This window comes from Moschus berezovskii, chromosome 28 (assembly GCF_049115385.1).
Source record: "Moschus berezovskii isolate FMDL1 chromosome 28, NW_MosBer_1.0, whole genome shotgun sequence".
Taxonomy (NCBI): Eukaryota; Metazoa; Chordata; class Mammalia; order Artiodactyla; family Moschidae; genus Moschus; species Moschus berezovskii.
The window spans coordinates 11097035-11120883 of NC_142487.1; the positions used below are offsets into that span (position 1 = coordinate 11097035).

General features: G+C 44.3%; 1 protein-coding gene across 1 annotated transcript in view; it reads right to left on the minus strand.

Moving 5' to 3' along the window:
• The window catches only part of PIEZO2 (piezo type mechanosensitive ion channel component 2), a 249057-nt gene that overhangs the window by 17417 nt on the left and 207791 nt on the right, over window positions 1-23849 (minus strand). Inside the window, exons 32-39 of the mRNA XM_055417223.2 lie at window positions 21141-21247; window positions 16349-16463; window positions 12500-12559; window positions 10533-10699; window positions 9246-9412; window positions 2806-3135; window positions 2296-2554; window positions 676-858 (exon numbers count right to left, since the gene is read on the minus strand). Coding sequence (XP_055273198.2) covers window positions 676-858; window positions 2296-2554; window positions 2806-3135; window positions 9246-9412; window positions 10533-10699; window positions 12500-12559; window positions 16349-16463; window positions 21141-21247 — 1388 coding nt within the window. The remainder of the gene's footprint in view (window positions 1-675; window positions 859-2295; window positions 2555-2805; window positions 3136-9245; window positions 9413-10532; window positions 10700-12499; window positions 12560-16348; window positions 16464-21140; window positions 21248-23849) is intronic.

The following is a 23849-nucleotide window of genomic DNA, read 5'->3' on the forward strand; positions in this document are numbered from 1 at the left end:
GATCCCCAGGCCCACGGATTGGGGAGTCTTTCACTAAACCAGTGGTTTCACAGCAAAAACCACGAGAAAAGCAATGCTCCTAAAAGGCGGTGGGCTAAGGTCGGCTGGAGAGGAGACCCAAATTCTAGTTCCCCAATGATCTGCCTTCAACTCAGGCAAGACTTGATGGTAAGAACCACACACCCTTCAGGCAATTCCCACAAACATGGGATAATCAGGGTGCCTTCATCCCAGGGTGGGCTTCACAGGTGGTGCTATTGGTAAAGAACCTGCCTGCCAATACAGGAGACATAAGAGGTGTGGGTTCGATCCTTGGGTCAGGAAGATCCCCTGGAGGAGGGATTGGCAACCCACTGCAGTATTCTTGCCTGGAGAATCCCATGGACAGAGAAGCCTGGCGGGTCATAGGCCATAGGGTCGCAAAAGAGTCAGACATGACTAAAGGAACTTAGCATGAACGCATGCATCCCAGAGTAGAAATAGGGGGAAATTTCCCCTGATTGATCACAAACTCCATTATTGAGTACACAGTGTTGAGAAAACAAATGAAATGAACAAAACTGTTAACAAAGAAAACAAGAGCACACAGATAGACCTCGCCCGTGGCCCCCCAGCCCCTCGCAATCCCAGCGCTGGGTTCTTGGGAACATCCCAGGGGTGATGGGCAGGCAGTACCTTCAGGATGGAGCGGTGGAAGAAGAGTGCCAGCAGCTGGATGAGGTCGTAGAGCACGTAGGCGTCCTTCTTCTCCACTCCGATGATGTTGGGTGGGTGGTAAGGCTTGTCCTTGTTCAGTTCCACATTCTTGTTCCAGGGAAAGAACCCAAATTGGAAGAAGTACTTGACCACAATGGCCACCTGCACAGATGTGAGAAATTAGAATAAATGATGCCCTTTAAGAATAGTTCTAGACGAGGAACAGTGATACAAAAATTAAGGGGAAAAGTCTCAGTTTTGGTGCTGGGAATGCACACAGCATGTGGAATGTAAATTCTCCTTCCACAGATACTGACTTCAGGACAAGGCCAGAGCCACACCTCCAGGGCCTGTAACTATAGACACATCGGGGCCATGGAGGTTATTCCTGACTTGGCTCAAATGACTTCTGCTACTGTCAGGGAGTGGGCTAGTTTCTGGGCTTCCCAGGTGGCACCAGTGATAAAGAACCCACTTGCCAATGCAGGAGAAATAAGAGATGTGGGTTTGATCCCTGGGTCGGGAAGGTCTCCTGGAGAAGGGATTGGCAACCCATTTCAGTATTCTTGCTTGGAGAATTCCATGGACAGAGGAGCCTGGAGGGTTACAGTCTATAATGTCGCAGAGCCAGACATGACTGAAGTGACTTAGCACACATGCAAGGGCTAGTTTGTGCTGATTCAATTAGACACTTATACAAATATTCAGCTATCAAACGAGGTCATTAGGACAAATGTGAACAGCAGGATCTTTATTCTGCAAGTATGGCTTTAGTTTGTAATCTTTAGGAGAAAACTGCACAGACACTATAGACAATTTTCACTTTATTCTGCCCTCTTTCCTCTCAGCATTTTATTGCTCACTGGAAGTTCTCCTCAAGAAGAAATAAAAGCAAAATAAAACAAAACCTTGCCAGCTCAGGGTATAAACGTGATGTTTGTAGAGACTGACGCTGAAACACTCCTCCAATGTCTACATCATCAGGGTTAATTGCACCCAACTGTGTTTCAAGTGCTTACTCTATTGTTTGATCCAATGTCCATTCACTGGCCATGCACTGGCCCTGGCACCGTGCTTGTGTCTGCCTCGTACTTACCATCTTGCTGGTCAATATCACAGGACAGACACCAGACCTCAAGAGCCTTCCCCACCACTCACCAGCTGGGTAAAGTGAAAGTGAAAGTGTTAGTCGCTCAGTTGTGTCTGACTCTTTGCAACCCCCATGGACCGTGGCCCTCCAGTCTCCTCTGTCCATGAGATTCTCCAGGCAAGAATACTGGAGTGGGTAGCCATTTCCTTCTCCAGGCAATCTTCCCGAGCCAGGGATCAAACCTGGGTCTTGTGCATTGCAGGCAGATTCTTGACCATCTGGGCCATCAGAGAAGCCCACTTTGGGCCAATTATTTAATCTCATAAAGGCTGTTCCTTATTCTTTTTTTATGGAATGACATCAGCTCCTATGTTGTGTGAGGTGTGAAAAGACAGCTATAGTTCTCAGCACCAACAACTGCTGGTTATAATCATGTGATGACCTAAGATGATCCCTCTAACTATTTATGTGAAGCAGGGGTCAGGCAGGTCCACTGGAGGGACGCCTACCTCCGTGTAGACGATGGCCATCATCCAGAAGCGCCTGCTGGGCCGGGGGACGGACAGCATGGCCCAGAGGAAGATAAGGATGGGCAGCACAAGGGTGATCATGGAAGCGGAGACCATGTGGTTGAGGATGATGACAAAGTAGCACACCATCTCGGAGCGGGCCACCAGCGTGTTGTACAGCGCATAGAAGAGCAGCAGGAAGCGAGGCTGCCCCACGTAGAACTTCTCTGACTCCTCCAGCTCGTCGTCATGGAACATCCTGCCAGAACACTGGCCTCAGTTCCTCCCGGGCACTGATTCCACGCGGTGAGACCCTGCCCACCCCTCCCTGCTGCCTGGGTCCCCAGGCGTCCTGTGCTGTCAACCTCCTATCATGTTACAGAGACAGAGGTGAGCACGCATGTGGTTATAAATGTCTGGGGGGACCTTTTCCAAGTGGTCTCTGCCCCCAGCAGCCCAGTGGATACTAAGGGTCACTCCCAGCTCATTTGCTGTGGCCGCAGCTCTTACTTGTTCAGCAGCAGCTCACTGGCTGTCAGCTCGTGGGTCAGGGGTGGCAGGATGCTGGCCTCCAGCCGATCCGACCGGCTGTCATCTGGGCTGACTTCCATGTGGGTCTGGCCGGCTGAGTCGTCCCGGGAGTCGAAGGACAGGCGCTCAAAGCTGACAGCCTTGCTGTAGGATGGCGGGGCCTCCACGTCACCGTCCTCCATGGGGTCCTGTGGGGACTCAGTCTCCTGGGCCCCCTCGGGTGCCTCCTCGTCTTGCTCAGCCTCCACTTCCTCGATGGTCTCCGTGGTCCCCTGGCGCGAGTACAGCATCGTGCACTGCGTGGGCTCGCTGTCAGGAGACACGGAGGGCGCCGCCTGGCCTCAGTAACCCCTACAGCCTCCCGTGGCACCCACAGCCACGCACCCAGGCATGTGGCGGGGACGCCTCCTCCTTCCCACGTTCCATCTGCTTTGCTCCTTCTGGATAATCATGTCTGGGTGCAGAGACGGGGGAAGGGTGCTGGGTGGCAGGTCCTGGGGTGCCAAACCCTCCCGTGAGTAGCTTTTCAGTCTCATCGGTGGTCCTAGGCAGCAGGCCCACTGTTTATTTCCAGTCAAGACACAGTGAGCACAGCGCATCTCCCGGAGCACAGATTGTAAAGAAAGGTGCTCAGGGAAAGAAGATGTCTCAACTGGCTGGGTCCACAGGTCTGCAGAGATGCACTCTACTCTCAACAGACTCCAGACCCTTAAGGGAAGGCCCGGAATGGTGGACCATCAGCAAGATAAAGCCTGCTTCATCCTTTATGCTGGCTCCTCCCTGCACTTCCATCCTGTGCCTTTTCTCACTGGTGACTCTGACACCTGACTGGATGCTCACCATCGTCCTTTCCCCGGGTCCCCACCACCTGGCACATGGAAGCCCCGCCCACCACTCTCTGCCTCAGGGTCTCTCCTGGGGCTGCACCCACCCTCCTCTCTGACTGCCCTCCGGCTTTCTCCTCCCACTGGCTTTGCGCTGCCAGCTCCTCTTCCAGCTTCATTTTCCAGGAGCCCCTCTGCCCTGGTCTTCACTCTACTGTGTCCTGTCTTCCCTTTAGCATCTCTCCTCTCCTTCTTAACTCCCTGACAGGTTTGTGCAAAAAACACTGGACACAAAAGTACAGCAGCCATAGCCGTGAGATCAAGGTCTGCCTGCTGTGTTGTGTACCTCAACACACCCGGCCCTGAAGAGAGGGAGGAAAAGTCACCTGAAGATGCCGAGTATACGGGGTGTGCAGTGATTATCTGTTAGGCTCTGAGAGGGTGCTGCTCCCTGAATGGCATGTGTGAGCAGCTGGGGTCATATCACTGAGATGCTCAAAGGTGCAGACTGTGCCCATTTCTCCTGTCATGGACACTGGTGCACACACATGAATGAATGAATGCATCTGGCTGAGCTTGGAGACTGAAGAGCCAGAATTGCGTGAGCTCTTGATCCTAATTCAGGGGTGTTCAGGGCCCCAGGACTTTGGCCCTACATGTGCCTAAAGCACATTAGGCTCTCAGAATGCCAAGACAATGCTTTTGGCTAAGACTTACCTTGATTAGACATGACCATGAAACTGACTGGTCACCCCAGTTTTCAGACCACTGGCGCCAGCCCCACATCAGGTTCAAACTTCCAGAGGGACCATAACCTATCACAGGCATGCTCTTTATGGTTTTTGATGAAGTCTGACCCCAAAGGGATTCAGGTAAATCCTGCTACATTCAGGAATCAGCAGATTGGAATGGCATAGCATGTGCCCACCAGAGGACATCTTAAATGGCCATGGCATTCCCTGAAATGCTGGGTGCCAGCCTCCTGCAGCTCTGAATGTACATACGTACATAGCTGCTGGAGATAAGGACCTAACACTGGCTGACTTGACAACACTGCTCTTAGTTTCAGATTGGGTTATTTGGGTGGTTGTTTGGTGTCAGGATAAGCACAATACAGCTTGTGCTTCTGTGCTCCTGTTGACTTTTCAAAGAGCTTTTGGATTTTAAGCAAGTGATTTCATTTCTATGCATGATTATAGTTTTGATCATGGGATTTAATGAGAAAGTGTAAGCACAAAGTAATCTTTCCCAAACCAAACAAGTTAAGGTCTCCCAAGGTAATATATTCAACTGTATAATAATATTATTTTAAAAATAATGGTTGAATATATTCTAACTGGCATGTCAGCTGGGCATGTAGCATGTGGACAGATTCATTCTGCATTGACCAAAAGTGACTACATACAGGATTTGGGATTATCTCCTACTGTGTGGATCTTTGGACAAAACTATGAGAACGTTTCCTTCTCTTCCTGACCCATTTCTCCCCATGAGGACTGCCTACCGGCACCCTCAACCAAGGAGGAAACATGCTTGCTCCTTTGGAAATAGAAAGTGTGAAATACTTACAAAATGGAGAACAATGCTTATAGTGGGATTTTTAACAAACTCCTAACAGACAAAAAGCAAAGAGCGGTTAGTTGAATAGAAGGCTGTCCTGGGAACGACCCGCTGTGTCCCAGGAAGGATGCTGGTTATGCTTTCATTAGTCATGCACCTTCTTAAGACAAAAGTGAACGAAAACACACAGGTCACAATAACTCATCTGTGCAATGACACAGGAAGGGGTTGACAGTCACGGACAAAGCATGCACGGGTGAGCACCTGGAGGCTAAGCTGGTGCTCTCGGCTGACGAGGAGGACACATCCATGCTGAGCATTTTACGGAGCCCGGGCCGAGCGCGCTCACTCGTTTTAGGCACAGTTTCTGGTCCATCTAAATCATCAAGGGTGGACTGCCTTGAGAACAGCATGGTTGCTTCCGTGTAGCAGCTAGCAGCGCAAACAGTTACAGAGACACAGTGTTAAAACAGCAACGGAAACAGGAGTCACACACGTCAGAGACCCAGACACCGCCATGCAGCAGACCACACGCCACTCCAGCACCACGGACAGCGGCCACCGCAGCGGGGCTCCAGGACGGAGAAGGGAAGATGAGACAGGATAGCACTGGGCCAAGAACAGAACTGCTGATAAAGGATGAAGTGTCGCTCTCTGGGTGGGACAGGGAACTAGAATAATGACAAGTCCTGACCTGTCTCTCACAGAGCAAAATTCATCTTTACAATTGTACAGCTGAGGTTTTTTTTTTTTTCAACGACAGGAAATATATTTTATTCAGAGCCCTCCTTCCCCAATCCTGAGTTCAGTTCTTAAGCAGAAATACCTGCTCAAGTAAAATTTATATAAAAATGCCATTTAAAAAACATGGTTTCCAAAAGAAAAGAAGGAAGCTCAGGATTGACTGCAACAAACTGAATTTTCCACCCCATTTTCTGAGTGATATTCAGTTGAGCCAAACTGGATGGCTTGAAGAAGAGATGCTGGTTTAATATGCAACTGGATATAAACCAACATCAAAAAGAAAAGAAAAGAAATGGTACAAAGGCAACAACATAGGAAGTCCAGCAGTGGCGCGGCCATTTGGTCTGTTAACTGTTTATTGAGCCTAATGAATGGATTTCTCTGTGATCACATTCTAGGTCTCGGCAGATGTCAGCAGGGTGAGATCACACTGGCTGAATTCTCAGCACCTGTCACTCGACAGTCAGGGAGGAAACTGAGGCAGATTCAGGGCTGAGCTGCTACTGGGTGATCCCAGTAGCAGCCAACAGTTCAGATGGAGGCATGTTTGCAGTTCACACGTGGAGTTTAACCCCAGAGAGGATCACCCCCTGAAGCTGTTGACGTGGAGGCTCCTGGGGCACTGACCTCCAGCCTGAGAGCGAGTGACCCAGCTGACCCTTCGTGTTACGGACAGCTGATTTACTGGATGAACGTCAGCCTCTCGTGATTGCACCAGGGGACCTATTGTGTGCTGGCCACACAGTAGGTGCCCTTAATCAGTGACCGTGGGGGCAGAAATGGAAACCATTCAAGATGATGGAGTGACCTCTGGGGCCGGGGGTGGGGAATCTGAGGCACTCATGGAACTGTTAAAGGGCTTTCAGGTTTTCAGAGCCATAGCAGCCTCCACCCCCGAGTGCTCTGTGGGAGAACACCCTGACTGCATGTCACAGCCACATGGCCAAGACAGGACCCAGCAATGGGAGAGGGAGGGGATGAGGCAAGCAACCAAATGGTGTCTAATAAGGATTTTAAAGAACAACCCTAACTCCTTTTGATGTCAACTCATCCTGAACAAAAAGAGGAGATGATGGTGAGATGAACTAGAAACACAGTGGACACGGACCACCTGCTGGGTTTTAGATAAACCCCTCCCCCTCTTCTGGGTCTCAGTCTCATCATTTACGAGACGAGGGAACTAGATCTCTGAGCTTCCGTATTGTTTCATATTTTCAGAAGTGGATCCCCCAGGCTTTGCGGAGTCTGCAGCAGAAAGAGGCTGTGCACCCTGACCTGCGTGATTTTCTGTGTGGAATCAATGCTCTGACCACAAAGTCATCTTTACCTTGTTAATTCTTGGGTGATTTTAGCCACCACACAGCCCGCCCTCAGACCCCACACTACTGGGTTATTTGCAGTGGATTAGTTTGTCATCCAAGCCAGGACAGTTTTAAAACTGAAAGGGAAGAGCAGGAGCTTTACAAAAACAGGTGACAAATCTAATTGATGTCCTCAGGTCACTTGGAGCCATCCCAGGGGCACAGAGCACACACGTCAAATAATAAACACTCTGCATGTATCTAGGAATATTCCTTGGAGTGTCACCAATGTTTCCTAAAAGAACTTCAATTTATTTTCTGGGAAGGTAGAGGATATCTGATTTCATACATCTGGATTTGAAAGAAATCATGACTGTTTCAATAAGTCAAACGGAACATAAGCACATTTGTTAGGTTCCTACCCCAAACCCCTCTACTGTCTGCTGAAGGGAAAAGTGGGTGAGATGGGGCGGGTGGGACAACTCCTTGCAGGCTGGGTCCTTAAGGGGCTGGGCCACATAGAGCATGTGGGTCCCCGCATCCCTGTTGGGGGTGATGCTACCTGTCCCAGGGCATAGGTGTGGTGATGGCAAATGTCCACACTGGGGTCCCTCTCAGAGAAGACCACTGCTTCGTCAGAAATCAGCGTGGTTTCCTATGGACTCTATTGCAGACACACAATTGTTTAGAGATTTGAAAGTTTCCTAAACAGACAAACAAAAAATGGAAGTTTTCCTTGGCCTTTAAGAAGAAGGCAAATATGTTCACTCTCTAACTAAGGGTATAAATGACCAATATTGTGTCTCCCTTTTCTTCACATTACAAATAATGAGTAAAAGGACATTAAAAATAATTTTAAAGGTGTTGGTTTTCTATTAGTAAATTTATCGATGGGTTGACAGTTTTAAAATGTTGGAATATCTTGACAGTCTTTGTTAAAAGGCAATCAATGAATTTTAATATCTCCCACCTCACAGGTTTTGACTATGGCTGCAGATTTGTCATCTTGGATCAGATTTAAAGGCAATTACTTGATTTTATTTTAGCCAATCTTTGTTTTCTTTTTCTTCTCTCTCCTAAAGTTGTGGTTTACAATATTTACTTACTTTCTTAACTGGCCATATTATTAGTTGTTACACAGCTGAAAGTTACTAATACAGGAACCATGTATGTTTATTTTTTGAACAACTGATTTTCAGTTCACGTTCTAATTTTCTGTTTGATTCATTGGGCTCAGAGTTTGATTCTGGAGCCACTATTCTTAAGCCAGGCTCACGCATAAAATTCAGGAAGCCTGTGAAATGCCTGAAGTTCTATGGAAAAAAATGTGTAATTATGTATAATTATGTGTGATTTTCCCCTTTGGGAACTAGTCTGCAGCCTCAGGAACTTTCATAAGAAGTTCATGTCCCTGTCAAATGGGGATATCAGTACATCTCAAAGGATGTTAAGGAAAAAGTGAGGAAACTCGCACACACTGCAGCGCCGGGGAAGGGTCAGAGCAGGAGCCTGTGTGAGGCAGGGGTGTGACGACACAACTTGGAAGGTGGGGCCCACAGAACCACTTCTCAAATTTTTACAGTTCCGAATCATAAAGTAAAATTTCTGAAAGGAGAAGATGGAGAGCAACAGGTGGCAGAAGACTCTAGAACAGAAGATACTTTGTGGAACAGAATTTTAACGGCACTGAAGATGCAGTTCTTGATACAGTTACTCATTTTGTGTCAGGAGGCTCATCTGATTTAACTCCAGCTTGGAAATCCCAGTCCTGGGCCTGTGGATCATATGGGTCTTTCTAATAATGTATTACTGATATCTGCTTCTCTCTGCTCGGACCAGGGGCAGCAATGCTCTGCTGGTCCATGCCCACGGAGACAGCCCAGAGCAGGTGGGCACCCCCCAAGGTTCTGATTAGCCCGCACCTCTCCCATCATCTCTCACCTCTGTCATCCCTGCAGAAAGCAGTACCACTGTGGAGCACGTGACATACCTGGAGATGCTGTCGTGGGAATCCAAGCTGTCCATCCTGTGGGCAGTCTGTGCAGCGGCAGCGGTGCCAGCATGGTCGTCGATGGTGTCCAGTCCCGACTCCCTGGACAGGTTCATGATGTGGTTCTGGTAGTACATGTGGATGCTCTCCCGGGTTGGGACGTTGCCCTATGGAGAGGGAGATGCTGTCACAGCCCTGTGCAGATGCCAGTGCATCTCAGTATGGACAACCCTCCACCATCACACACAACTTGAGCAGGATGAAAAGCCAAGTTAGTCAAGCTGAGGATTGAGGTCAACTCACTGAATTAATGGTGCTGGATGCTACTGGGTCATGCTGAACAGGAAACCCCTCCTAGTTTAAGGCTGAAGATGGTCAAATGTACAAACTTGCAGTTATGAAATAAATAAGTCATGGGGATACAACGATACTGTATTGCGTATTGAAAAGTTATTAAGAGAATAGATCTTCAAAGTCTTCTTCACAATAAAAAAATTTATAACAGGTGCAGGGATGGAGGTTAACTAGATCTACTGTGGTTATCATTTTACAATATACATAAATACCAAGTTATGCTGTAAGCTTGAAATGAATAAAATGGTATCTGCCACCCACATCTCAAAAAATATAATTAAAAAATTAAAAAGATATCCCTTCTCATATGTAGACAGTTTTGCTAAGTGAGAGTAACCTTTCCAGCTGTGAACTATTTTTCTCAAATGTAATCTATAAACCATCTATGGCTATGTTTTGTCTTAGTCACTCAGTCATGTCCGACTCTTTACCACCCCATGGATTGTAGCCCGTCAGGCTCTTCTGTCCATGGGATATCCCAGGCAAGAATATTGGAGTGGGTTGCCAGTCCCTTCTACAGAGGATCTTCTGGACCCAGGGATTGAACCTGGGTCTCCTGCATTGCAGGCGGGTTCTTAACCTTCTGAGCCTCCACATGTGTATATTCCTAATTTTCCCTATGAGAAGTTTCAGGCCAAACTTCCCAGACTAAAGCGCATGATCCTTTATGAGATACAACAGAACCAGTGCAGCTGGAAACTGTGGTGACAAGTGTGAACAAGCTGCCCAAGATCCTAGGACTGTGAGTATGTGTGTGTAGTGTGTATATTCATTCTGAGCATGGAAAAGACTGAAATATACCAAAAAAGCAGAGGGGTTATGCAAAGACTGGAGAGGAAGGATTTTGTCTGAGCCTCCGTGGAGGTCTGGACCCTGGCTTTCAGAACATCTGTGACTCAGGCAGAAGCAAAGCAGGGTCTAGAGCAGGGCTACCTTCTTGATCTCTCTGGTCAGCATGCAGCGCTCGATCCTTAGGACGGTGGAGATGTCAATGTGCTCCCTGGAGATGGAGTTGAGCCACGTTGTGAAACTGTCCACGGTTGCCAGAAACAAGACCCAGGTGAACTTCAGAATATTAAAGATCCTCTTGATGATGTTGTCTAGGAGGAAGAAAAGAACCTGATTTAAAGGGACATTGCACCCTCAGTTGTGGTGCTGTGTGTGGATCAGTGGTGTTTTACCAAAGGCAGCCCTGCCTGGTTTTGTCCTTGACCCTGACATGGAGAGACAGGGCCATGGTTGGGGGCGGGGAGATGGGCACAGGCTTGGAAGTGGTGGGCAGGGTTTTCCGCACCTGCAGTGGCAGCACCCAAACCAAACTTGGCCAAAGCTTCAGTCGAAACAGGTCCATATGGAGACACCAGGTCTGCTTAGAAGGACAGACTGCACTCAAGGGTATTTGCTACTGGCCAGAAACAGTCTGAATCTATCCCAGTAATTGGTTCCTTTAATGCTTTTCTTGTTATGTTGGTTCTGTTGGTTCAGTAAGACTCTGATGTTTCCCACTGCAGCTGAATTGTAGTTGAACACCTTTCAAAGGTTTTGTACAGAATTCAGTCCACACACTAAGACTCTATCCAAACCCCTGAATCATCTTCCTCATATGTATTTAATGACACCAAGCTGTGCTTACGATAAAATTCTGACTGTGTGGTCAGTCTTCTCCAAACCATAGGAGCCCTTAGATGCCCACTGGGCCACCTCCCTCCTCTCGGCTGTGACCAGCTCACCTCCAATGCTCATCTCTACCCCCGAGTGGTCATGCAGATTTAGGAAACTTGGCTAGTTTTTCTCTGCCTTGGTTTTTTCTCTGTTAAGTGGGGAATAGGGCTTTGAGGGAGTTGAACAAGCTAATGTGTGTAAAGCTTATGGCAAAGGAGACAAGCTACTTGACGCATGGGGCACGTTACGAGGAAAAGGTTTGCAGGAATAACAGGGTGTTGCCCCACAGACAGCAAGCCGATTGTCAAGGACTGTGCCTCCGAGGGCTTGGAGAGCCTTTGGGAAGTCTCATTTTGTGTCAACAGGTGGCATCCATGGATATTATTTGTGTCCAGCACAAAAGAGCCTGAACACCTTGCCTGTGGGTAAGTGGTGCACCCAGGACTGCCAGGCATGTGGGTTCACTGCGTTCAGAGGCTTTTGTTTCTCTTTTTTTTTTTCCCGGTGGAGAAACCTTCCCCCTAGTCTCAGGCTCTGTGAAGCCCACACGGCACCAGGCCTGGGCTAGGGCTCAGAAGATGTGAGCTCTCTCCCTGACAGTGTGGAGTCCTGAGCTGATGCGCTGGGATTCAGGTTTCTTCCCTAAAAGGAGGAGTCAGCCCAAGCCCTGGAGGCTGCTCATTTCCCAGCGTACTTACCTCTCATGTGTGCTCAGTCGCTTCAGTCGTGGACGACTCTGTGCAACCCTGTGGACTGTAGCCTGCAGGCTCCTCTGTCCATGGGATTTTCCAGGCAAGAATCCTGGAGTGGGTTGCCATTTCCTCCTCCAGGGGATCCTCCCCACCCAGGGATCGAAACTACCAGTCACTTCACTCCTTTTCCATGCCTTCTAAATGCCAATATTTTTTTGTGCCTCCATGCTGATGGTTTCCCTGGGACATTTATAATTCGTTCCCAACCCCCCTTCATAGGCATTTGGGTAAAGGACTTTACACATGGACTCTAATCCGACATCTCATCCCACAATGCAAAGGTAGGTCTGATTTTCAGAGTCCCTTTGCAATTTCACTAGAGAGACGATTTCAAGGGATGCTGATGATTGAGTCACAGTCCAGAAAAAGGATTTAATTCACTGTTTCCAGGCAGCCTTCCTCACGTACCATCTGGGCAAAAAACATACTCCCACTCCCACCCCCCGCACCCACCTCCCCTGCTGATGGGCGTCTTCACTTTGTTACCTGGTCCATCAGACTTCTTTTTGACTGGCTCATCTTCCCGGTCTTCCCACTCCACAGGACCTGCCAAGAGTGTCCAAGAAACATGAGTTACACCCTTTCAGGGTAAATTGACACCGATGTTACACTTCTGGACTGAGAGGAATTTTATAATGAAATCTGGGACGTTCCACCTATTTGAAGAGCTCCCAGGGAACAGTTGTCAGAATTCTGAGCTTTCAGATTCTCCTCACTTGACTTCAGAATGAGTATTGTGGAGTTGGGGATGGTAAACCAAATTGTTTGGCCAAATCGTTCCTGCTTCCTGTTGTTTAATGACCTGTGAGTTGAGAGTGGTTTTTATATTTTCAATAGTTGAAAAAAGTCTGGAGAAGAATATTTTATGCATATGAAAATTATATAAAATTCAAATTTTGGTGGAACATAGGCATGCCCACTTGGGGACGTACCACCTGAATCTGCTCCAAGAAGGCAGGGTGAGTTGCAGCAGGAATTTACAGTGCAAAGCTTATCATATTTACCGTCCAGCCCTTTATAGAAAAAGTGTGCTGACTGCTGCTATATACTATGAAGTTGTAATTTTGAACACCTTGAGGATCAAAATACAGAACCCAGAAACATACCGAAGAATAAATGGGAGATTAACACTGTCAAAAGGAGCATTTAAATTAATAGAAAAAGAAAGATTCATTTACCAAACAGGTTTAGCATAATAGATCTCTACTTCAAAGAATAATAAAAATTCAAAAGGTAAATAAAATTAAGAGGAAATACAAGAAAACATATGCTTAACATCTGGGGGCAAGACTTTCTTAAGCAAGATGAAAATACAGAAATTGCGAAAAGAAACCCACTTGAGAGACCTACTTGACATCAGAAAAAATTAAACATTGCTTAGAAAACATATACCACGAACTAAAAGATAAGCACTGGGTTGGTAAAAAAGATATTTGTAACACATAAAAAAGGATAATATTCCTAACATAAATACCTCCTAGATTAATAGAGACAATCCAATAGAATATTATGAAATGTGATAAAAATGTTTAAATCTTGGATTTGAAAGTAAAATCTATTTACTTTTGTATTCAAATTTTTTTCATTTTAATATTTACCAAGAAAATATGAAATAAAATGTTCAACCTTATTAGTTCCATTAGTCCATGGAATTCTCCAGGCAAGAATACTGGAGTGGGTTGCCATTTCCTTCTCCAGGGGATCTTCCCAACCCAGGGATCAAGCTCAGGTCTCCTGCATTGCAGGCAGATTCTTTACCATCTGAGCCACCAAGGAAGTACCACCCCCACACCGCCCCCCCCCTCCCGCCAAAACCAAGAAAATATGAAATAAAAAATATTCAACCTTATTAGTTAGGAAAATTCAAATGAAAATAAAAGCTGTTCGTCATCCTTGAGAAAGACACATGATAAAAAGATTAGTAACAGCCAATAGGACAAGGCTCCAGGGAAACAGACATTCCTATGCCTCATACGGAGGAGTTTAAATTTCTAAAATCTTTTGGGAAAATACTTATTAAAGTAAAAAATAAAAGCATCCACTTTAACCCAGAAACTCCACTTATGATCATCTATTTTGGGGAAAGTATATGTTCATCCTGCTTTTGCCATGCTTTTAAACACACACACACATACACACACACATATGACTACATATGAATTTTTGGGTGAGGAAATCCTTGATAGTGTTATTTATTGTGGCAAAAATTTGGAAGCAAACCTTATATCCATTAGTGATGGAGGAGTTAGATAAATTATGCATATCCATATTATAGAATATTTTGTAGCCTATTAAAAAAGGATGATATAGTTTTATAAATACTTAATTGCAGAAGTATTCATGATATATTGCTAAAGAACGTACAGGAGAATCTGTGCAGCATGGACTCATTTTTGAATCAAAGGAAACAGTACCTGCCCACAGGTATATATACCCGGGAAAGGGGTTGAAGAGAACACAACTCCTGCAGAGATTTGGCGCCTTAGGGTAGCTTTCCAGGCTATACTGCATCCGCTTCCTTACTGCTTGACTTGCTACATCCTCAGTGTCTTAATTTTGCCTTTTTAAACCAATCAAGTAAAATAAAATGAAAGCTACAGGAGGTAGCAGGGAGCAAAATGGCCAAAAAAGAGAACAGCTTTGCAATTAGAGCTTCATCAAAAGCTATGTTTTCCTTTTCTTTTCTTGTTTGAATACACTTTTCATTTCACAAAGAATCAATATACACATTTCCTTTGTAAAGAATTAAAATATAACAAGCCTGAAGGTTTCTTTAATCCTGCCCCTTACTCTCAGCCTCCCAACCTCCTCTGCCAGAAGTCACCACAGCAATTAACTGGCTAAGTTTTCTTCCCAGTCTTTTCCTTGTGCATTTATACACGATTACATGCATCCATTAAAAATGCAAACATTGTCTGGAGGCACTTTGGTTTCCTTCGTTTTGTAAGTGGTTTCATAATGTGCATGCCAGTTTGCAACAAATGCTTTTCACTTAACAGTATGTCAGGAATTGTTCTCCATGTCAGTTCAAAGTAATTCATTTTGCTTTTTAACCTACTAAATAGTATGCTGTAATATACTGGTCACAAAGTTTACTTGATTCTTCTTTATGTGGACATTTAGAATATTTCCAAATTTTCATTAGTGATAATGTTTGATGAATATTCTTAGACACACGTGCTTGTGAATATGAAAAAAGTGAAGTCGCTCAGTTGTGTCCAACTCTTTGTGACCCCATGGACTGTAGTCCACTAGGGTCCTCTGTCCATGGAATTCTTCAGGCAAGAATACTGGAGTCGGTAGCCACTCCCTTCACCAGGGGATCTTCCCAACCCAGGGATCGAACCCAGGTCTCCCGCATTGCAAATGGATTCTTTACCAGCTGAGCTGCCAGGGAAGCCCACGTGTGCTTGTGCTTATGTGCAAATATTGACTCATGTGAAGCCACGCAACTGGAGGTGGGATGGATCCCCGGTGGGAGACACACACTTAAATTTTCAGATTGACACCTGCTCTCCAAAGTGGAGGTGCTGTTTACAATACCATAGACATGTACGCCTCCTCTAGCTCCAAACAGAGCTATGCTTACATTCTTGCTAATCCAATCGAGTAAAAAACAGAATGTCAAAATCTTTAGTTTGCATTTCTCATACTGAGCTACTTAGTGAAACTGAGCTTCTTTTGACTGTTTCGATTTTCTGATCTTGAATTAGTTTTCATACCCATTCATTCACTGGGCTGAATTTTTCTTTTGCTGACTCTCAGAAGTTCTTAATATAGCCAGAACACTGACCTTTAGTCTGATATACAACGAAAACATTTTTCCTGAGCTCCCCACTTGCTTTTTAACTTTGTTTTGGTGTGTTTGTTGTTATTTCCTCCCCTTAGAAACATGTTTCTATCATATGTTTTCGAATGAATTGATAGTGTTGAATACAGCACTGGTAGATATGTTCCATTTTTGGTTCTTGACTGCTCTTTAAGTGTGCTTCCCCCTTTTTTTCTTGATCAAATTTCTAAAGGTTCATCTTTCTTATTTTCCAAGAACAGCTTTTCACTTAATGGTCAGGTCGTCTTCTATGTCTTTTTGATGACTTAATAGCCACCTAAAAATTATTATTTTGCTTCTACTTTCTTTGGGTTTATTTTGCTTCTATCTCTCTTTCCATTTTATAAAATGTACCTCAACATAAATTCATGTTTTAATTTATTCCAAGACCTGAGAAATTAAGGGCAAGTAAAAGTCTTTGTGCTCTTTAGACATTAAAAATGTCATTCCTCCCAAGCTTGTCCCCTGTCCGCTGCCCGTCAGCTGCAGCCCTCTCCATCACTCACCCTCCCCAGATTCTTTTCTCCTTCTTTTCTGCTCTTCTCTTGCAGATCTTTTTTTCTCTTTGCGCCTCTGTCGGAGTGCTGTTTTAGGGTCAGTAATCCAGGCTTGATAAACAAACTGAAGGGAGAAAGTTTCATTATTTTCTGAATTTTTAATAAATCGCATTAAAGAAAAAGGGACCAATACCAAGCTTCCTGACTTTCAGAAATATATATATATATTTTTTTTCTCTCAGCATGAATTAAACCTCCCTTTCTCCCACCTCTCAATATACCGAGCTGACCAGTGCTTACTGGCTATGAAATAAAATGTGAAAACAGACATTGCAGGCATGTATTTTGTTCAGGATCAGACAATCATGAGATTCTCTGTAACCACGAACACCCACTTCTCCCCCATCCCCCCATCCTACTACATCTCTGACACTGAGCTCCTGATTCCCTTGTGTGACACATACTAGGCATAAGCTAGAAGACTGGCCAAGTGTCATTCATTTTCTCCCGACACATATAAAGTTTGAGTCAAGACCGAAACATCTTTTGTTCATTTACTTTGGGGAATTACTTTTGCGTGTTTGATACTCTCTCTGGTGAGTAACAGCTACTACCAACAACTTGAGAAAGAGCTTTGAAGACTGATCAGTATTTGGAGAGGAAAGATGACGTGCTGTAAAGGTTAAGAGGTTATTCCAGAACGGGATGGAAGGAGAACAGGGGAGCTTTAGGTTGCCTTCTGTCATTTTCGTTCAAGAGCTGAAAACAGTTGCATTAATACATGACAACCAATAATCACAATAGAGCAATTTTGAATCTCCCACCCACCAACAGTGTCCCAAGTCATGCAGAAGGAACAGAAAGAAAACCCTGAAATGCAAATTCAGCCATCCACAACCATGAAGCCGGGCAGCATGCTCAACGTGCACCCACGAACACACCTGCTCTCAGGGAAGCTGGGTTTCTATCATGAAGATAAAGGAACAGGGGCACTTGTAAACCCCAACACTTTCATTTTATTCCATATTATTTTCAGATTTCTGAAATCCTTGAAAAACACAGTGTAAATACACCACTGGCATCGTAGAAGTAAAGAGGAGTTCAACTTTTCCACCCATGGAAATGTAAAGGTCGTGGGTTACTAGGTCAGAGCATTTCCTCACAGATAGAAATCTGAGTCTTATGGGCAATTCACACACATACAAGATCTGTATAGTTTCTGAATAATAAACCCAGGAGTCAAAAAAGTTATCCTATTTTATGCCAGAAACATATTTTGAAAAGTAAAAGTGAATTGCAATTTGAAGAAGAAGCACCAGAAAAAGGAATTTATGGTTGATGCTTATTGAGCATGTTAACTGGAGATTCTATGAAGAGTATCTCTGAGATTTAGGTCGTTAATAGGCAAACTTGCTTCAGCAAAATACTGATTCTTTTAAAGAATCTGAACTGCTAAATGAAAGAAATTTTCAGGCTTAAGAAATACGTACTGTGACATTTCCTTAAAATAGTATTATTACCATATTGCTTTTAGATAATGCAAAAATGCCAAAGTGGAAAATAAGAAAGTGATTCAGGATTTGTGGGTGTACGAGGTGCACACTCTTTTGCTCTGAAGAAAAATGAAACTCCTGGGAGTTGAGAGAAGGGAGGAGAGAGCAGAGGAGGGTTTAGGACAGAATTGAAGGATCCTGTACAAAGGGCTCTGGCCACACAGAGGATGCCTCATTAAAACGGGGTTCCTGGTTCCACATGTGGTCCTTCAATGACTGATCCTGCTGGTGTTTCCTCGCTGAGATGAGTGTTTGAAGAAAGGAGGGAAGGGGAGGATCTTAGGACAAGTCCTCATTTGTAGGAAAATGATCTTCATGTCCATGTTTGGAAGAACAAATATTTTACAGCTCCAGGAACATTAGACTGAGGATCAGACTAGCTATTTCTGGGAAAAGTTGATGATGATGGAGGAAGAGGAAGCATCCCGATTCTTACTGAGTTAAGACACCGAATTAAGCTTCTTTCTGAAATGTCTCAATTCTGAAGTCTCAGAGGTAACTACCACCCGGTGTCATCGGTACCTCTGCAGAACAGACACATGAAGAACTAATCTTAGGTAGAAAAACACACGAAAATGTGCGTAAATGACATGGACTTCTCCGTCTGCTGCTGCCACTAGCCCACACCCAACTTCGTCTCAGAGTCCACGCTCAGTGATTTCATCTTAAATGTTAGGGAAATGGGATTCCTTTTACTGAAAACTTCTTAAGCAAAAAGCATTTACTTTTTGAAACAGGAGAGGACTTTATTGAAATGGACATCTGTAACTGAAGTCAGTTAAGTTTTCTAAAATGTTTTTTAATCCAGTTGTGATCCAGAACTTTATGTTGTTGGTAAGAAGATAATTTTTTAAACTAAGATGGGGAATAATCACATTGTAATCTTTCATATAAATTCCTAAACGTGAATGGAAAGATACTAAGGCAGTCATAAAAGGGGAAAAGAAAAGAAACCTAAGGAAGTAGCAACACTAAACTAGAACTCAGAATCCGGGCATTTTAAAAGGGGAAGAATCCCAGGGGTCTAGACTGTGCTATGCAAGGCAGAGCAGATTTTAGGTTCACCTGAGAGCTTGAGAAAAATCTAGAATTTCAGGTCCCTCTGGACCTGATATAATTTAAATAACCTGTGTTAAATAAGACCCCCCCCAGGTAAAAGGTGAGAAGCCTTGGTCTCCCTTGCTAGTCACACCCTTGTGGAGCATTTTACTAGTGTAAGTGTATGCTCCAGTTTAAGGCAGGAGAAGCGGCTTTCTATAAAGCGCAAGAGTAGTGAGTCACTATTTATGACTTCCAATTATGAAATGACCACAGCAGAGGTAGCTAGATACTTTCTGTTGTGTGTTGGGTGAATTAACAAGTAACTGTAGCAGTTCATTCAGCAGTGTCTCTGACGATGTGGACTGTAGAGGCTGGGTGGACTGTCCACAGCAGCTCAGGCCAGTGAAGAGAGACACTGAACTCGGGCAGAAGATGCCAGAAGAGTCCAATTTAGGAAGATGGAGGCTTAACTGGGAGCCTGAAAGGAGACGGAGCAAAACAAGTCGTTTTATCCTGTTTGTAATTTTACCAGCTTTCTGAGAAAATGGTCATGTTTTGACACATCATATCTGATGCATGCAACCAGACGTGACCCTTTTAACATGAGACGTGACTTAGGCAGAACTACAAGATTTGTATCTGCATTTTCTCTTTCTATTTTTTAATCAGCTCTGATGCTGACTGAAAATCAAGAATCACCATAATAAGGAATTTGGCTTCTCAGAACGATTTTTGGAAAAGTTTGCCCAATATTTTAAATTCTTCTCATTCCTTCATCGTGAGATGTATAGAACAGGGAAAACGCAGATGTGGGGCAGCGGGGTCTGCCCATCTAAAGGTCTACGGAGCGGAGGGCCACACACCACACATCAGTAAAATGTCAAATACCTTTGCAGCTCTGATTAAATACTGAAGAATAGTTTTGGGAAGTTTAATGATAGACTTTGGCAAGGCTAAAATGGCTGATGCAAACTTCCCAATAGCTCTCTACAAAGAAGGACAAAGCAAGAGTAATTAGTAGGAAAGAAACCAAAAACCGATCACTTAATATAAGATATCAGTATGAGTTTGGTTCTACAATTATACCGACTGGGTTAAAACGTGCTCATCGCTGAATGTGTAATAAAACGTGCCCTGCTTGTAGGTTAGGAATAAAGAAAATGATTTATCATTCATGTCATCTGTAAAATGGTGAAGATGACCGCTCTCTCCTCTGCTGCCTGATGAGTGAGGATTAGAAGGAAACTCGTTGGAATAAAAATAAACAAGTCATTAGTATTGAGCAAGCCAGCTGCACACATGCACACGCTGTCATCAAGAAACACACGCGGGCAGCAATGGGGCAAGTGACAGAGCATCATCAGAGCAAAGTGTCCCCACGAACAATTCAGTTCTTCACTTTCACTAGGAAGACAGGGTGGAGGTAAGCTGCTAGCTTGGTAAGACCTGGCCAGCAAGCAGACACTGGCCTCATGGACACATCATGAAACTGGCCAGATGTCCATCTGTGTGCCTTGTCGTCTAATAGTGGGGAAAGAACAGCCTTATCTCTGCTCCCTTGTAATAGAAATCTACTGAGTTTTCATCCAATATGTAACTCTACTGACAAGCCCACATCTTTAACAAACACTGATGATACAATTGCTGGATACATGCTACTAGGCTGGTGACCCATGTCACCAAGAACAATACGGCAGGTTCTGAAAAAGAGAGGCAGTTAAACTGAGAATGTCAATACTGGGCTGGAGGTTTTATGATTTTAATACAGCCTAAAATCTTTAGAAGTACCAAGGGAACTGATTTTCAAAATTCAAAATGACTGTTCTCAAAATAAAGCGAGGATTTTATTTTCATGGTCAGCTATTTCACCTATGAAACTAGAAGTCCACTCAAGTGATCCAAAGCTTGAAACGAAGTACACCCAGGGCAGCCTTAATTTTGTTTATAGCACCAGAAATATTTTTATGCAAATAAACAGCTGGCTGGACCAGTGTCCCTGCAGGAATTCTGGCAGTAACAACTGCAATGCTAACAGCAAGCGGCAGGACAGGACAGTGAGAACCATGTGACTTCAGATGTGAACTAGAACCTCTGGGAGCTACCACACATGAACACGTCAGAGGAAGTTGAGGCCTGTGGTCAAGGTCTGTCAGAAAGAAAACCTCTTCAACCAACCAAGGCTGTGATGTCCTTATCCCCATAGTTACCTGGAAAGCTGACCTCCGAGGGGGCTCTTCATCTTCCTTTTTTAATTCTTCCTCTTCCTCCTCTTCACTATCCGTTTCAAACAAATAGTAATCTCCACTCCTGACCACTAAGTAAAACAAAATATGTACTTATTTCTTGGAAGAAATATGAGACAGTTTGGGGTGTATTTATGAAATGCCCCTCAAAGACACATATATTGTCCCTCAAAGGCATCGGTGGGGAGGAGGAAACAGGAGATTAGGAGACCTCACTCTGGGCTGAGCTACATGGTCTGCGGAGCACCAGGCCTCATCCAGGCCATGGAGGGGACCTGGCCGCTGCTGGGTTCATCTAGCATTTTCTTCCTTCTTCACAGGAAATTGTACGCAGATGCACCAGATCAAGCCTGCAGCAACCAGTTCTGTTACTAAGATGGCCCAGAGGACTGAAAACTATCATCATGTCACAGTTCAGCACTTTGGGACCTCAGACAAGGTCAAAGTGAAGCAGAAGCTTCAGAGTTGCCTGAATGGGTACAAATTGCTATGGCAAAGCTAATCGGGATGATTAGGGACCAGGAGTCACGTGTCACCACCTTCTGCTTCACTTTATACTGTGCAGACACAAGCCATAACACAGGCCGCAAGACATTTGAAAAAGATTTTTTTTTTTAAAATCACACATTATCATGAGGAGGAAATGGGCAAATAACATAAAAAAAAAAAGAAAAGAAAAGAAAAAAAAGAAAGCATAATCACAAAAACACCACCACCACACTCTGGCTCTTTCTACTCGTAGGCTAGGACAGAAGGAGCCAAGAGGACAGATCCACATGGTTTAGCACTGTCAGGCTTCTGGTCAAGAAGCCCCCCAGCTGCTTACTGAAATTGAGGAGAACTGTACTGACCACAAGACACAAAGCACAAACTGTGTGGATGGTCCTTGCCTGGCATTTTCCTTGCAAAGACACATTGTGTCTTAAGCACGGAGGCAGTCTAGAGAGCTGAAATGTTCAGAAAGCCCAAGAAGTTTGACAATGGAATCTTTATCAGTTTGATGACTATTTTATCAGAGGAAAGAGACCCAGCATGTGCATTTCTGATGCTATAAGAACTGTACTGTCACTGCAGGAAAACATATGCATATTTTCAAGTTATATTAGAATTTTCAAATGCTGAGGTGTCTTTTGGATGACATCATGTGATGTCTTTAGGTATCTTCTGGACTTATCCACTGTAAGGTCACAGGAAACCTTGGCTTGTTGAAAATTAGGTGCTATCACTAAACATGATAGTGAGTAATTTTGCCCACGTTTTCAGACATATCTGAAACCTTCATCCATGAAGATGCAGAATGAATGAACTGGGCCTTATATCCTTGAACAGAAGCACTGTAATTTGTTACGTTTATTTTGAAGAAGGAACCAAGCCCAGAGGACTGGGCCCAGGCCTGAGGAAATAAATGCAATTCAACATAAGGTAAGAATAAGCAAGAACGAACCAAAGTCACAGCATTACGTTGGACCGAGATGGAGACCATGAAAGTAATGCTTCAGATAAGCTCAGAGATTTGCTGGAAAGTCACACGGACTTGATGTCACGTGGTTATTTGGTAAACACCGAGATTTCCAGGACTGAACATTTTACCCTCATTATTGGCTCTAAAATCAATGATAGCTTCAACTGTATTCAATCATACCTTCGAGAACTTTTGTTCACGTGGCCACTGAAATCAGTTTTCATCATGAGCAGTCGTACATTGATTTTTATTGTTTGAAAGATGCTGCCAATTTGTATGTGACATGTGCCATTAACACATTAAAAATGGAAGAAAATGTTTTAAAAATCTCCTATTCTTTTATAAATTGTCATTAAAATGAAACTTAGAAATAGATAATATTTCCTGAAGTTCTATCTGCTAATAATAAGTAGAGAAGCTCTTATATTTATGTTTGTGAGTTCTGATAGGGGTCTTGCCTCCAGCCTGGGTCCGTGTATGTACCATGGACACTGATGCTGACAGCTGGCTTTTAAAATCCCACCACCTGTAACACCAGGGACTTGGTCCTGTATTTCAGATATCTGACAACAAAGTGAGGCTTGTCACTGATTCTGCTGTACAGAACTGATGTGGAAACAAGTGCGTCTCACCAGCATGGAAGGTATCATTGAACAGCAATGATGCGATGGTCTGTGTGCATATAGACATGGAACTGGGAGGATGTCACCTACAGAACATGGTAAGAGAGCAGATGCTCACCAATAATGTGAATAACACAGCAGCATCACTGTAGCATCAATAAGTTTGCAAAGGGTAGTCCAAAGACACTTATTCTTACACTTGGCACCTCTAAGAAATATTTAAAAGTCCAATGACTCAAGAGATTGGAAAATGGGCTTTCAATAAAGTGCTTCCAAATCTAAAGACAGGTTTTGGAACTCGTCATTGTCTACAAAATAAGCCACACATCAATTCCTTTCCTTTCCTCCCCAGCTTGTAAAAAGAAATATCTGATTCCAAACTATGAATGACACACACCCCGGCATCATTGCACTGGAAGTTTTATAACGAGGCACAGGTAGTGTAATCCCAGCCTTCAAGAACTTGATATAATGAGGGTGAAATGAATCAGAAACTCTAAAGTCAACAACATTCAGAGGAAGTTCTTTCAAGGATAACCAACTCATAAGGTGGTGATCAAAGACCATATCCAATTCCTTCCAAAATGC